This window comes from Barbus barbus, assembly GCF_936440315.1.
Source record: "Barbus barbus genome assembly, chromosome: 7".
Taxonomy (NCBI): Eukaryota; Metazoa; Chordata; class Actinopteri; order Cypriniformes; family Cyprinidae; genus Barbus; species Barbus barbus.
In genome coordinates, this window is record NC_136735.1 from 214,586 (window position 1) to 227,309 (window position 12,724).

Here is a 12,724-nt window from a genome sequence, read left to right on the forward strand (position 1 = left end):
AGTTCTTGTGTTTCTCTTTTCCTAAGTGATTCTGCTTGTTAACAACATGTGTTCATCACTAATGCTCAATCATCATTTAATTAGTCACTTAATTAGCTCACAAACTTTAACTCTGCTTCAGTGTTAATTTAACTCTATTTAGAGTGGGGCCAAATGTTCTCTGAATAGAGTTAATTTTACTCTGGGGAGTTTACTGTTTGGCTGCCTCTTTAAGCATGTTCCAGTCTGTGCACTGAAAGCAGTCCTGTATTGCTGAGGTGGCATTGTCTGGCCATACTGTGATCTGCTTTTGAACTGGTTTGGCAAGTTTGAGAAGTGGTCTATATGCTAGGATTAGCATAACAGAGATGTGGTCTGAGTACCCGAGGTGGGGGCGGGGTACAGCCTTTTTAAGCGTTCTTTACTGTTGTGTAAACAAAGTCCAGTGTGTTGTTTCCCCTTGTTGCAAAGTTCACATGTTGGTAGAACTTTGGCAAAACAGTCTTTAAGTTTGCGTGGTTGAAGTCACCGGCTGTGATTAAGGGAAGTCGTGGCCTAATGGTTAGAGAGTCGGACTCGTAATCCAAAGGTTGCAGGTTCGAGTCTCGGGCCGGCAGGGATTGTAGGTGGGGGGAGTGAATGTCCAGCGCTCTCTCCACCCTCAATACCACGACTGAGTTGCCCTTGAGCAAGGCACCGAACCCCCAACTGCTCCCCGGGCGCCGCAGCATAAATGGTTGCCCACTGCTCCGGGTGTGCGTTCACGGTGTGTGTGTGTGTGTTTGTGTTCACTGCTGTGTGTGTGCACGTTGGATGGGTTAAATGCAGAGCACGAATTCCGAGTATGGGTCACCATACTTCGCAGTATGTCATATCACTTCACTTCATGATGAAAAAGCCGTCAGGGTTATTTGTTTGTTGTTCGCTGATGGCGCTGTACAGTTCACGAAGCGCGTCCTTAGCGTTTGCACACGGGGGGGATGTAAACCGCGACGATAACAATGGCCGTGAACTCCCGCAGCAGATAGAATGGTCGACACTTCACAAACATAAACTCCACCAGCGATGAACAGTGTTTTGGTAATACCGCAACATTGTTACACCAGTCTTTGTTGATATACACACACAAGCCACCTCCGCGGGTCTTACCAGATCCGCTCGGTAGCTGGTTAGCCCGTGCTGCTGCATGGCGGAGTCTGGGATGTTGTCGTTTAACCATGTTTCAGTGAAAACAAACACACAACAATCCCTTGCCGCATGCTGTGTAGACCGACTGAGTTGAATTAAGTCCAGTATGTTTTCCAGAGAGCGAACATTTGAGAGCATGAGTGTTGGAAGAGCCGGTCTTGTTGGGTTAGCTCTTAGCCTAGCTCGTATACCTCCGCGCTTACCGCGCTTCCGTCCTCTCTCACACCGATTGCGACGCTGCCTTGTGCGGGTAGCGTCAGTAGGCGAGGCCGCGGTCTCGAGGTGCGGCTCCAGCAGTAAACAAAGGCCTCGTAGCTTCTCATTAGCCGCTGGCAAGAGTTGTTGTTTGTATGCGTTGCCGATATTCAAAAGGCTTTGGCGATCATAGATGTGTTTTGGATTGATTTCCTTGCGAGTTAGCGGTAATTTTACACTATTTGGAGACGAACAGACTACATTAAAAGACATAAAAGCACTGTCTTTGGGACCCGGAGCAGCCGCTGCGTCTGACCATGCTGCCATCTTGGATCATGGCGAATTAGTAATTAGTAATTCCTTTAGAAGGATGTAGTAACACCTGAATAATTACTATCCAATGCTTTACAACACTCTCAAAAGCTTACAATGATTTCATTCGTTACTAGGGAGTTATCATGATCTTCACTTTAGAATACTGATCCATATAATTAGTAATTCCTTCTGAAGAATTTGGTAATTCCAGTCATTATTCCAGTTCGAGTCATTACTAGTGGGTTACCATGACCTTTACTTTAGAATTAATTATACATTATGTATTATTCATATTAATTATGAACCTGTATGCAGTATTTCTTAGTAGATAGAATGGGGAGGTATGAAAAAATAATAATTACTGATTAGCTAATAATGAACTACCACATTCGACTAAGCACTATTACTTACTAATTCATTAATCAGAGTTTCTTGTTAATTACTAATAGTTACTAGTTCTAATATTGCGTTATTCATGTGTTCTTGTGTAGTTATTCATTAATGATGGAACAGTATTTTAAAGTTTTACCTTCAGTACAGCACTTTGGTAAACCTTTGGGTTGTTTTTAAATGTGCTTTATAAATAAACAAACAACAACAACAAGTATGGGACACCATACTTGGCCACACATCAATTCCTTTCCTTTTCCTTTCCTTGCAGGTAGAGGCAGAGGAAATGCCTTTGACCCTACAGTGAAGGCAGTTACTAGTGAATTACAGGATTAGTTTGTGAGGGCATATAGATTGTCACGAATCCGGTCCATGAACATCCATTCACTCACCACCAGAGGTCACCCGCTCACCGCATGGACTCTTGCATTACACCACTGTTGCACTTCACCATTGGACTACATTTTCCATCATCCATTGCACCGACGACACACAGCTGTCACCAGTGGCGTAACTTTGCTTTGAAAAGTGGTGGGGACACCGCACAACTCGTTTTGCTATTTGTTTATTTAATAACCGAATTTACTTGGGGACTGAGTTCAGAGTTGGAAATGCACTTAATTTTCACTTTGATGTACACATGCATCACATTCACAAATATGTCTATAAACATCCAAATAAGCAAAACGTAACATTCACAATGTGAATGTTACGTTTTGCTTATCACAACACATCCAGGGTAGCTAATATCAATCAAAATACGCAAGATAAATATGGTGAACTTACCATTTCATGGTCAGCTCAGCTGCAGCGTATTCATTAATTGCACAATTGTGTGTGTGTGTGTGTGTGTGTGTGTATTACGATTCATTCTACTTTGAATTACTTGAATGAATGAATTTTCTCTTAATACCAGCCGGACAACTTGCTAAAAGCAGGTGTAATCGATGCACGCGCTGAACATGGAAGAATCAACATTACGTCAAGAGTCAAGACAAGCCCACAAAATGTTTCCTCATCCAATCAAATAATTTACCAATCCTGAACTACACAAAACCTCGTGTAAAACATAGTAAACAGAGTTAATTTGTGTTTAAAATGGTTAAACTACCTTTATTAATTAAATAATTAAATAAATGAAATTGTTTTGACAAATCTTTTTTTTATTACGTTTTTATAAAAGCTCTATTTTTTCCTCCCCCACCCCACATGTAAAGGCTAATTAACGGTAAATGTTGCTACCTATAGCATAAATGTTAAAACATCAACAAAATGTCCAAAAGATTTTTAGTGAAGCAGCCACGCACAGTAAAGGCCATTGCACACTGAGTCCGAATTTTTCGTCCGAAATTTTCGCACGTTGAAAAATAAATACGACCTCACGTTGTCAATCACGTTTGCACACTGCCTCCGAAATTGTCGTCCGTCAAAAAGAAATTCGGATCGGGTTCGATTTTTTGCGTTTTTCGCATCCGTATAAAGCATTTTGAGATGCTTTGAGAAGGTGTTTTGACCATTCAGAGCCACCGTACAAGCGAAAGCCAAAATCCAAAATAGTGTCAGACAAATTAATACACTTCGTCTTGCAGCACAGAGCACTTTATGACAAACAAATTGCGGAATACAAAGATACAGAATATAAAGAACTGCTGTAGCCTATTTTTTTATGCCTGGCACGCACCTTTCCGATGCCGCAGTTCGGTGTGTGTGTGTGTGTGTGTGTGTGTCTGTTGGTGTATCCATACCTCAGACAGTCTCTGTTCAGGATAAATTGGTTCACGGAAATTGGTGGTCTTCTTTTTAAAATGTGGATTCAGTATCGCTAGCAAAGTATCAAACTGAGGCACTGACATCCTGAAATAAACTTTGAATCTCTTGGGATAATCCCGCTGCTCTTTGATAAGGAGGTGGAACTCTCCTTCCTCGCTGCGCAATCTAAGGATTGGATGGACCCAATATTTCCTTTTTCTTTTTCTTTTTTTAAAAAGAGAGAGGACAACAAAATCATCCTCACTGCATGAAGACATTTTGTATAGTTTTGTGAATTTTTTCGCAACGGATTAATTAAAACGCATCGGACTCAGTGTCTGTGCGTGACGAATTTTTAAGATTGCGAATGCGAAAAAACGCATGCGAAAATTTTGGACTCAGTGTGCAGAGACCTTAAAATTAAAATACAGTATTAACATTGTAGACTACAAATAAATTTTAAAAGAGGTACAGGATCTGTAGACTATAGGGAAAGGAAACTACATATCCCATGACGCATATCGCGTATCTCGCGGTAGTTTCACAACGAGACTTAATATTCATCTTTGAGGACGTTGAAAAGCTTCTGACCGGCGGAAAAATTTGTTAAATGAATGAATTAGATTATGAAGAGTGACGATTTGTAGATGGTGCTTTTCCTTTAATATATACCTTACGCAATCTATTTTTCAGATACTTTTTAAAAGTGGTGGGGACAATATCGAGCCTGGTAAAAAGTGGTGGGGACATGTCCCACCCATAAATTACGCCTATGGCTGTCACCAATCTCACATTGCTCTGTTTACACAGCTGATCACACAATCACACACTCTTTATAAGCCTTGGACTTCCTCTCTGTCATTGCCGAGTTTTGTATAGCGTTTATCACTCTCCTAGTGATAGCTACTCTGCGGAGCCCACGTAGTTGTCATAGTCTTGCCTTGCCTTGTGCGTTTTCTCTGGTTTTGATTCTTGCTTGTGTTTCCTGGATTAACCCTTTGCCTTGCCGTTCAGACTCTGTTTGCACCTCTCTTGGACTATTGCTCGTGTTCCTGGATTATCTCTCTGCCTTGCCCTGTTGGATATTGTTTGCCGATCAAGACCCACGCTTGCCCTAGGATTACGCTTGTGTCTTGCCCATGCCATATCCGTTTGCTGTTGTTTGACCCTGCCTGTGATTTGACTATATTTATTAATAAAAGCTTGCACTTGGATCTGCTTGCCTCACGTCTCCTTCGCCCCGTTATATAGATAGTCACCCAACCAAAAGTTTATTGAAAGATTGATGGTAAAAAGGAAAAGAGAAAAATAAGTTTTGGTTGGACTGAGGATTATGAAAATTTATCGTATAGCGTTCGTTCTGGCAGGTCACGTGAGTCAAGCTTGCATCAGCCGACTCTCTGCTGATCACATCTACCTATAGGAATACAACACCTACCGCATCATTCCTACATAAGCTCTATTCAGTATTATTCAGCAGCTTTTTGCTTGCTCAGGAGTAATTACTCTCCTCCATCGCCAACTCCTCCTTTTGCCACAATCAAGACTTGGCTTTCTGATATTACTTTTTGAATCAGACTCCTTTATCTTGAGTAATGTAATGATATCTGCTTTGTTCTGTTCTGTTAACCCTAGTTAATAACTAGGTTTATTATCGCTGCTCTCCCTGCTCATTCATAACAGGCTGCATGGATGGGCAGGGAGTTTTTTGCCCAGAACAGAAGCTTACCGCCAAACCAAACTGTATGCTAAGTGTCTATCATTTTGACAATAGCGGTCCTGACAGAATTGTATTTATGTGGGTTCCAGTCCATATGGGTATTCTAGGAAACAAAAACGTAGATAAAATAGCTAAGCAAGCATTTCAAAAAGAGAATATAGATATTGCTATCAGTCTTTCAAGATCAGAAAGAAGGAGTATTGTATGGAGACATATAATTAAAGAATGGCAGCAGAGGTGGTATCAAGAACTAAAAGGAAGACATCTATATGTATTAAAGAAAAGAGTTGGTACAGTGGAAAGTAAAAGGGAAAAACAGGAGAGAAGAGACTATTTTAACCAGATTAAGAATCGAACACAGTAAATTAAATAGTATGCTTCATATGATAGGGAAACCTCCAACAGGACTTTGTGACCAGTGCCAAGTACCTGAGAATGTAGAACACGTGATTGTGTATTGCACAAAATATGAAATTCAAAGGATGATATTTGTAAAAGACATGGCGGAAACAGGATAAACTAGTTGTGGATTAAAGAACATACTGGAATGCAGAAGGAGCGGACAAGGAATAAAATATTTGATTTGTTTTGTTTCTTTTTACTAAGATGAGACTAATATCAAGAATTTGAAAAACAAGATGATGTACATGGGAAGTAACTAGCTCCAGAAGATGGCGGTAATGCAACACCAAGGATGCAAGCTGCCATTATAAGAAGAAGAAGAAAAAGTTAGTCTATCCCTGCGTTCCATTTGGAAGAGCTCATCCCTATGCCCTAATCTCTTCAAAGGGTTTACCCTCCGGAGTGAGAACTTCGAAGGGTTGAAGGGTGTAGAGGACCAAACAACTGTTTCTCGGAGTGCCCTTCTGCACTTTCAATTCAATTCAAAAGGCTTAAAAAACATACTAAAATGCACAAAGTCTCCTGTGAGGGCTATGTTTAGGTGTAGGGTTGGTGTAGGGCAATAGCACACACAGTTTGTTCAGTATAAAAACCATTACGCCTATGGAGAGTCCCCATAAACCACAAAAACCAACATGTGTGTGTGTGAATGTTTTCCACATTGAGAATGTTGTATAGGCTCACCCCTTCATTTATGTGTATGTATGATCTGCATTATGTTGCATTATGTTTCATTATGATTTATTGATTTTTATTGGACAAATAAAAAAAAAAAGTTCTGAATTATAGTACTTGGGGGTGGTGATGGTGCAGTGGATAAGACACATGCCTTTGGTGTGAGAGACCCGGGTTCGAATCCACTGTGAGACACCAATGTGTCCCTGAGCAAGACACTTAACCCCTAGATGCTCCAGAGGCGTGCGACCTCTGACATATATAGCAATTGTAAGTCGCTTTGGATAAAAGCGTCAGCTAAATGAATAAATGTAAATGTAAATGTGTACTTCCCATTCACTTCCTATGGGTGCCCACTTTTGTCCATGAAGGACAAATTTGGGATTTTTTTTTTCAACCAATTAACTTGGTTGAATCAAGTCCATTTGTGTGTGTGTGTTCAGGTGCCAAACTTAGGAAAAGTAGCCAAGTATTGTACCGCTCAGATCAAGGAAAGCGATGTAATTGCTTAAGTCCCTTATTATTATTATTATTATATTAAATTTAGTCCATTATACCACATTGAGCGTTTTACTGTATGGGAGGACAAGTGAAAATTTGCGTATTGTGGGCGTCTGCTTACCTTGTAGTACATTTAATAATAACTATACATTGAATTTTATCTTTTAATTGCACTTAATGTATTTTAACACATTAAGCCATATTAAGTGTTTATGGTTTTCTGCGGGAGGAAAACGCTTAATGAGAAACTCTGCGCATTGCGTTCATATTCTGCTGTTCTTGCGGGTCTTGTCTTTTTCTCCTACAGATGACTTGCAGGACTCTGTTTGTTATTGTACTAAATTAGTTTTAATCGTTTAACCACCACGGCATCTTGTCTCCATTGGCAACGCACACGATTTGTGTCGAATGCAAGTGACGTTGCAGGTAGCGGAATGTGCAAGCGGCAATTGCAAGTGACGTAATTTAATTTATTTTTTCTTGTCTTCACCACCTAGCTACTGTTGTAAAATGTTGAGAGATTCCAAAAAAAAAAAAATCAATAAACAGAACAAAATAAAAAAGACTGCAAGTGACGTCACTCGCGGAAGCACAGGTGCCTGAGAGTGCAAGTCTGAGAGTGCAAATACTGAGAGTGCAAGTGCAAGTCTGCAGCCAGACCCTATTGGAAATAGAGGAGAAGTAGCCCCCTGACTGAGCCTGGTTTCTCCCAAGGTTTTTTTCTCCATTCTGTCACCGCTGTCACCTCTGGCTTGCTTAGTTGGGGACACTTCATTTCCAGTGATATAGCCGACTTGATTGCACAGATACTATTTAAACTGAACTGAGCGGGATGATGACATCACTGAATCAGCGATCAACTGACTGTAAACTGAAAATGTATGGTTTTCTGTTGTCTTTTTGCATTATTACACACTATTTTTCCTCTTTTTTTTTTTTTTACCTCAGATTGAACGAGTGTCCAGAAAAACTGATCCATGTTCTGGAAAGCATCACCTTCCTCTAGACGGTCAAAAATGCTGTCGATCATATTCGCACTGTTCAGCACTCCAGAAGTCGCTGTCAGCTCTGCTAGTTGAGATGGACTCAATAACCCTAACAAATCAAACTACAAAATACAAAAAGTCGTTAGCTGGAGCTTATTTGCATCATAACCGTTGTTAGATCATTACTTTCAGAACTCAACTCACCTCAGTGAAATGGCTGTCCAATATTTGCAGTTGGCTGAGTGTTGCATATTTGGAGAAGATCCCGAAATTCCTCTGCATCCATTCATGGTTACTGGTGATGTTTGAATGGCAGCCTGGATCTGAAATTAAACATTTTGCATCAGTGACTTCCAATGCTCCATAAGGATCCTTTTGATACACTTGACAGTTAATGTCTGTGTACCTGCTGTATCTGCTCTGGACAGGAAAGAGTAAATGAGATGCGTGAAGATCAGCTTCTGCTGCCTGTCTGTGATCAGCGATTCCTCCCTGCCGAGAACTTCCACACTGTCCATTCAGAAAAGAACATTGCTGTACTAGCACTCATGGTATTAAGGTGAAATATTTAAATATGAATGTATGTATTTTTATGGTGTTTCAGGTAATTTCATGTACATGACTTGGAAGGCCCCACAGGTGAAGTTCATCCAGCTCAGTTGTGTCACAAACTCCTCATTCATATATGACAGAACAGGCAGAAACCTCAAATACAGCCAGTTCTCAACAAACGCTAGATCATGGATGGTTGTTTCAGTGAGATCGTCCAAAGAAGCGAAGAAATCAGCCACACTGACATTTTTCTGTGAGCCCTGTAAAAGACAGAAAACTGTGACTCGTCGAGCTTAGAAAGCTACATAAGAGATGGAGCTGGACTCGTGTGTTGTGTGAGTTTACGGACCAGCTCCACAGAGAAATCCAGCTCTGATTCGGTTATATGACTGAGCTACATGTTTATCACTGGAGACGTTTCCATCACTTAATCGATTTATCCTATCACTGATCTAAAGGTTATGTACTGCTGGTTTGTTCCATCAACATGAACAAGGTGTCAGATATATTACTGTTAACAGCTGTTTAGGGAGGTATTTTAGGCTGAGGCCTTTGGTGGGCAGACGTCCTTACCGCTGAGGTTGTGTGGTTCACCTCTGCCGAGTCATAAGTTTCTATCGAGACATTCAGCGTCCTGTTTGGGAACAAAAAAAAAAAACACTTTTTCTCTTTAGACTTTTTACAATGCTATGAATTTAGGAAGGTAGGCATAATCACAAAGCTGTTCGGACCTGTTCTCTGACTCAGCCTGCTGAATCTCTGCTGGGAAAGAAAATGAACAGTAGCAGACAGCTCAGTTTCAACAGCTACAGTGTTCTGTGTAATCACACTAGAATTATTCTGAACTATTTTATATATATATATATATATATATATATATATATATATATATATATACACTTAATGGGGTCAATATAACTATGTTTGAACTTACCATTAAAATGATCTGTGACATACTAAAGATAAAACAAAGCACAACAATTTAAGAGCAACATATTCAGAACAATAGTGCTTCATCCAAAATATTATCAGGAGAAATAAGTTAAATAGTTGTAAACGTTCTCTATTTGACATGCTACTGCACAGAACTAGGAACCATTGAATGTAGTTATCATGCCCCACTACACCAAGTGTCATCGGGTTTTTTGCAGAAATAAGGAAAAATAAATGTGAAAGATTTTTTTCTTTTTGTGAAAAGGGTGTCATGTAAAACATAAAATCAAATATTGGATGCATTAATAATGAAAATGAAAAATCATGTTTTAAAAGTCATATTAAATGATATTATGTTAAAATTATACAGAAGCAATTGAGATAAAAGCTTAGATCCATAGAAGAACTGTAGCAATCCTTCAAGATGCCGGAATGACCAACCTAGAAACTACCTTCAAGCTGCAGTTCATAAGTTTTGCCTCTTTGTCACTATCTCTGTTTGAAAACCTGGAATTGCAGCTGCTTGCGGAATTATCTTGCTTGCGTGGCGTTGTGCTCCGGCACGGCTCCAGCGCGGATTAATCTAATGTTTTGAGGTGAATGTGTAGCTGTCAGTCACCGCACCGGTGTTTTGGATGTTTACTGTACTTCAGAATCACAGATTCTAGCCTATGTCTTGGAATATATGACCCAAATAAGAATTTTCACCATATATTGCCATCTGAACAAGTAAGTAACAAGGAACCGCTCAACTGAGGAAAAAAATTATTATAATAAATCACGCAACCAATGGTGATTAAATCTATTGATCGGTTAGCTCATATCACATCAAACCGTGCAAATTATTATTATTGTTATACTTTATTCTCAAATTATTAATGTTAACAACATCAGCATTGCGTAACTATGGGTATAATGTGTATTAGCGTGTAGATTTCAATTTCTGTACAGTCTAAACTAATTGTCATGCCATTCGAATTTCCTATTAATAAATTATTTTAACCCAAAAAGCAAAGTATGCTCTCTTCGAACTGGTTGTCTTTAAAATACAAATCTTGTGTAATCCCAGGCTATCTGCAATCAGAAGCACATTTAAAACTGGAATATAATTTAATTTCATTCACATGTGTTTCATAAACACATAATCCTTTCTGGATTACAATCCGCCATCAAAATGATAAATGTAATTATTTCAGCTGCTGTGAGAAAAGACTATAAACGATCCGTCACCTGCAGGATCCTCACATGCGATAGCCTACTAGCCGAGAAAACTTCTTCATGTTTACAGACGTGATGTAATGACACAATGCCGTGCTCAAATTTCCAGCGAAAACCTACCCGTACCACTCAAATTAGAAAACATTATTATAACCTAACCGTTGTGAATCTGGCTAAAGTAAAGCAATAGTTTTGAACACTGGTTGGTGATGTACTTGCTCAAATATTGATATTGGATCATTTTTAACCAAAAAAAGTTACAGACTGCAGCTTTAAAAATTGTGGGCAAGTGTGCCAAGGAAAAAAGAGTGGTCACACTAAATAGTGATTTAGAAAAAAAACAATCTTCACTTCACTGCAATGCTGCAGTTTGCCAGGAGGTTGTTCCAGCATCATGGAGAGGTTGTCAGAGTTCATTGATTTAAACAGGGTTTCCCAGTCCTGTTCCTGGAGATCTAACCCTGATCCAACATATCTGCCTGTAATTGTCAAGTGCGCCTGAAGATCTTAATTAGCTGCTTCAGATGTGTTTGATTAGGGTTGGAGCTAAACTTTACATGAAGGCAGATCTCCAGGAACAGGATTGGGTAACACTGATTTAGATTTAGATCATTTTATTATTATCATTATTATTATTAATTGTATGCATTTGCTCTACTTACCTGTCCATGCAGTACTGAAGTAAAGTAGCCTAAGGAGAAGATCAAATAAATGTATTAAATGCATTCATTTCTTTTATCTGAGGCAGCAGAAATCAGGCATCTTGGGAGATTCCCTGTGGCCACACCTTTCTTCTGACTCCTTTGCTTGTTCATGTGCCCTCTGCTGTTTTTACCTCCGTTTCTTTTAGCTCATTTTGTCAGTGATTTAAAGCCTCATTATAGCTTCCGAACTCTCCCTGGTATCTGTCTTTCTGTCACGTATCTTCACTTATGCCTGTTGATTAATGTGAGCAACGGAAGGCCATACGTCTTGCTCAGAAGATGCTAGCAGTCTATCAAACTCATCAGGCACGGCTCAGGTGAAGAGAAGAACCGGATTTCTAAGCAATGCTGAATTCTCTCTCAGACTCATTGATGTATTTTGCTGGATAAACGCCAATCCAAATTTAGAGCGGGGTTTGTAAAAAAAAACAGATGCTGACTTTCAAGCTAACGAAAGCCCAGCGAAGATACAGTTCTGCTTCAGCTTTATATCATTTTCTTAACATGAGTAATTCAAATCACAGCAGGTGTAGGTTAAGTTAAAGAAATTGGCCAATTAGCTACAAATAGTCTCCTTGTCACACAGCCCTTTCTCTTCAGGCCTATGATTAGATAGTGATTACATCCTCACTGTGGCATGATATTTGCATGTTTAGACACCATCTTGAGCAGTGTATTTCGCTTGCCAAGTGTAAAGGTCCCGTAACGAAATGCAATACAGTGGAATGGATTACATTCCAATGTGCAAATGTTTTTCATTCTGGCATAAATTTACGTTTTCATTCTGGCATAAATTTACGTTTTCATTCTTTAAAACAATGAGATAAGCAGCATTGCCAAATATTTCCACAGGCTACTAATGAAAAGACATATCATGGTGCATTTAATCCAACAATGACCCAGCCTGCATTTCAACGTGGCATGAATTCTGTAAAAATCTCTTGTAATAGGAAGCCTCTGCCAATGACTTGAGAAATATACTTCAAAATAAATGATGCTTGAGTATGTTCTTTGCTTACAGTTTGTTACGTTTTGAGGATTTGTCTTCCTCATTAGTATTTAGACGTCATCTGACTTGCAATCATTTCATACTGAATGGTCTCTTATGACACTGGCAAAAAGAGTGGCAAATTGCTCAAAGAAACACCCATGAAAGGAAACATTCCTGTAGACAGACCTGTTGAACAGAATACTTTGAAACGAGATGTGAAAGCAGG

At 39.5% G+C, this 12,724-nt stretch overlaps 1 protein-coding gene across 1 annotated transcript in view; it reads right to left on the bottom strand.

Moving 5' to 3' along the window:
• Window positions 1-11,473, bottom strand: part of LOC306872242 (uncharacterized protein) — a gene marked incomplete at both ends in the record, with an annotated part of 120,229 nt that extends 108,756 nt beyond the window's left edge. Inside the window, 6 exons of the mRNA XM_079420735.1 lie at window positions 8,111-8,222; window positions 8,305-8,423; window positions 8,507-8,610; window positions 8,719-8,912; window positions 9,226-9,286; window positions 11,466-11,473. Coding sequence (XP_079276861.1) covers window positions 8,111-8,222; window positions 8,305-8,423; window positions 8,507-8,610; window positions 8,719-8,912; window positions 9,226-9,286; window positions 11,466-11,473 — 598 coding nt within the window. The remainder of the gene's footprint in view (window positions 1-8,110; window positions 8,223-8,304; window positions 8,424-8,506; window positions 8,611-8,718; window positions 8,913-9,225; window positions 9,287-11,465) is intronic.
• Window positions 11,474-12,724: the final 1,251 nt, after the last annotated feature.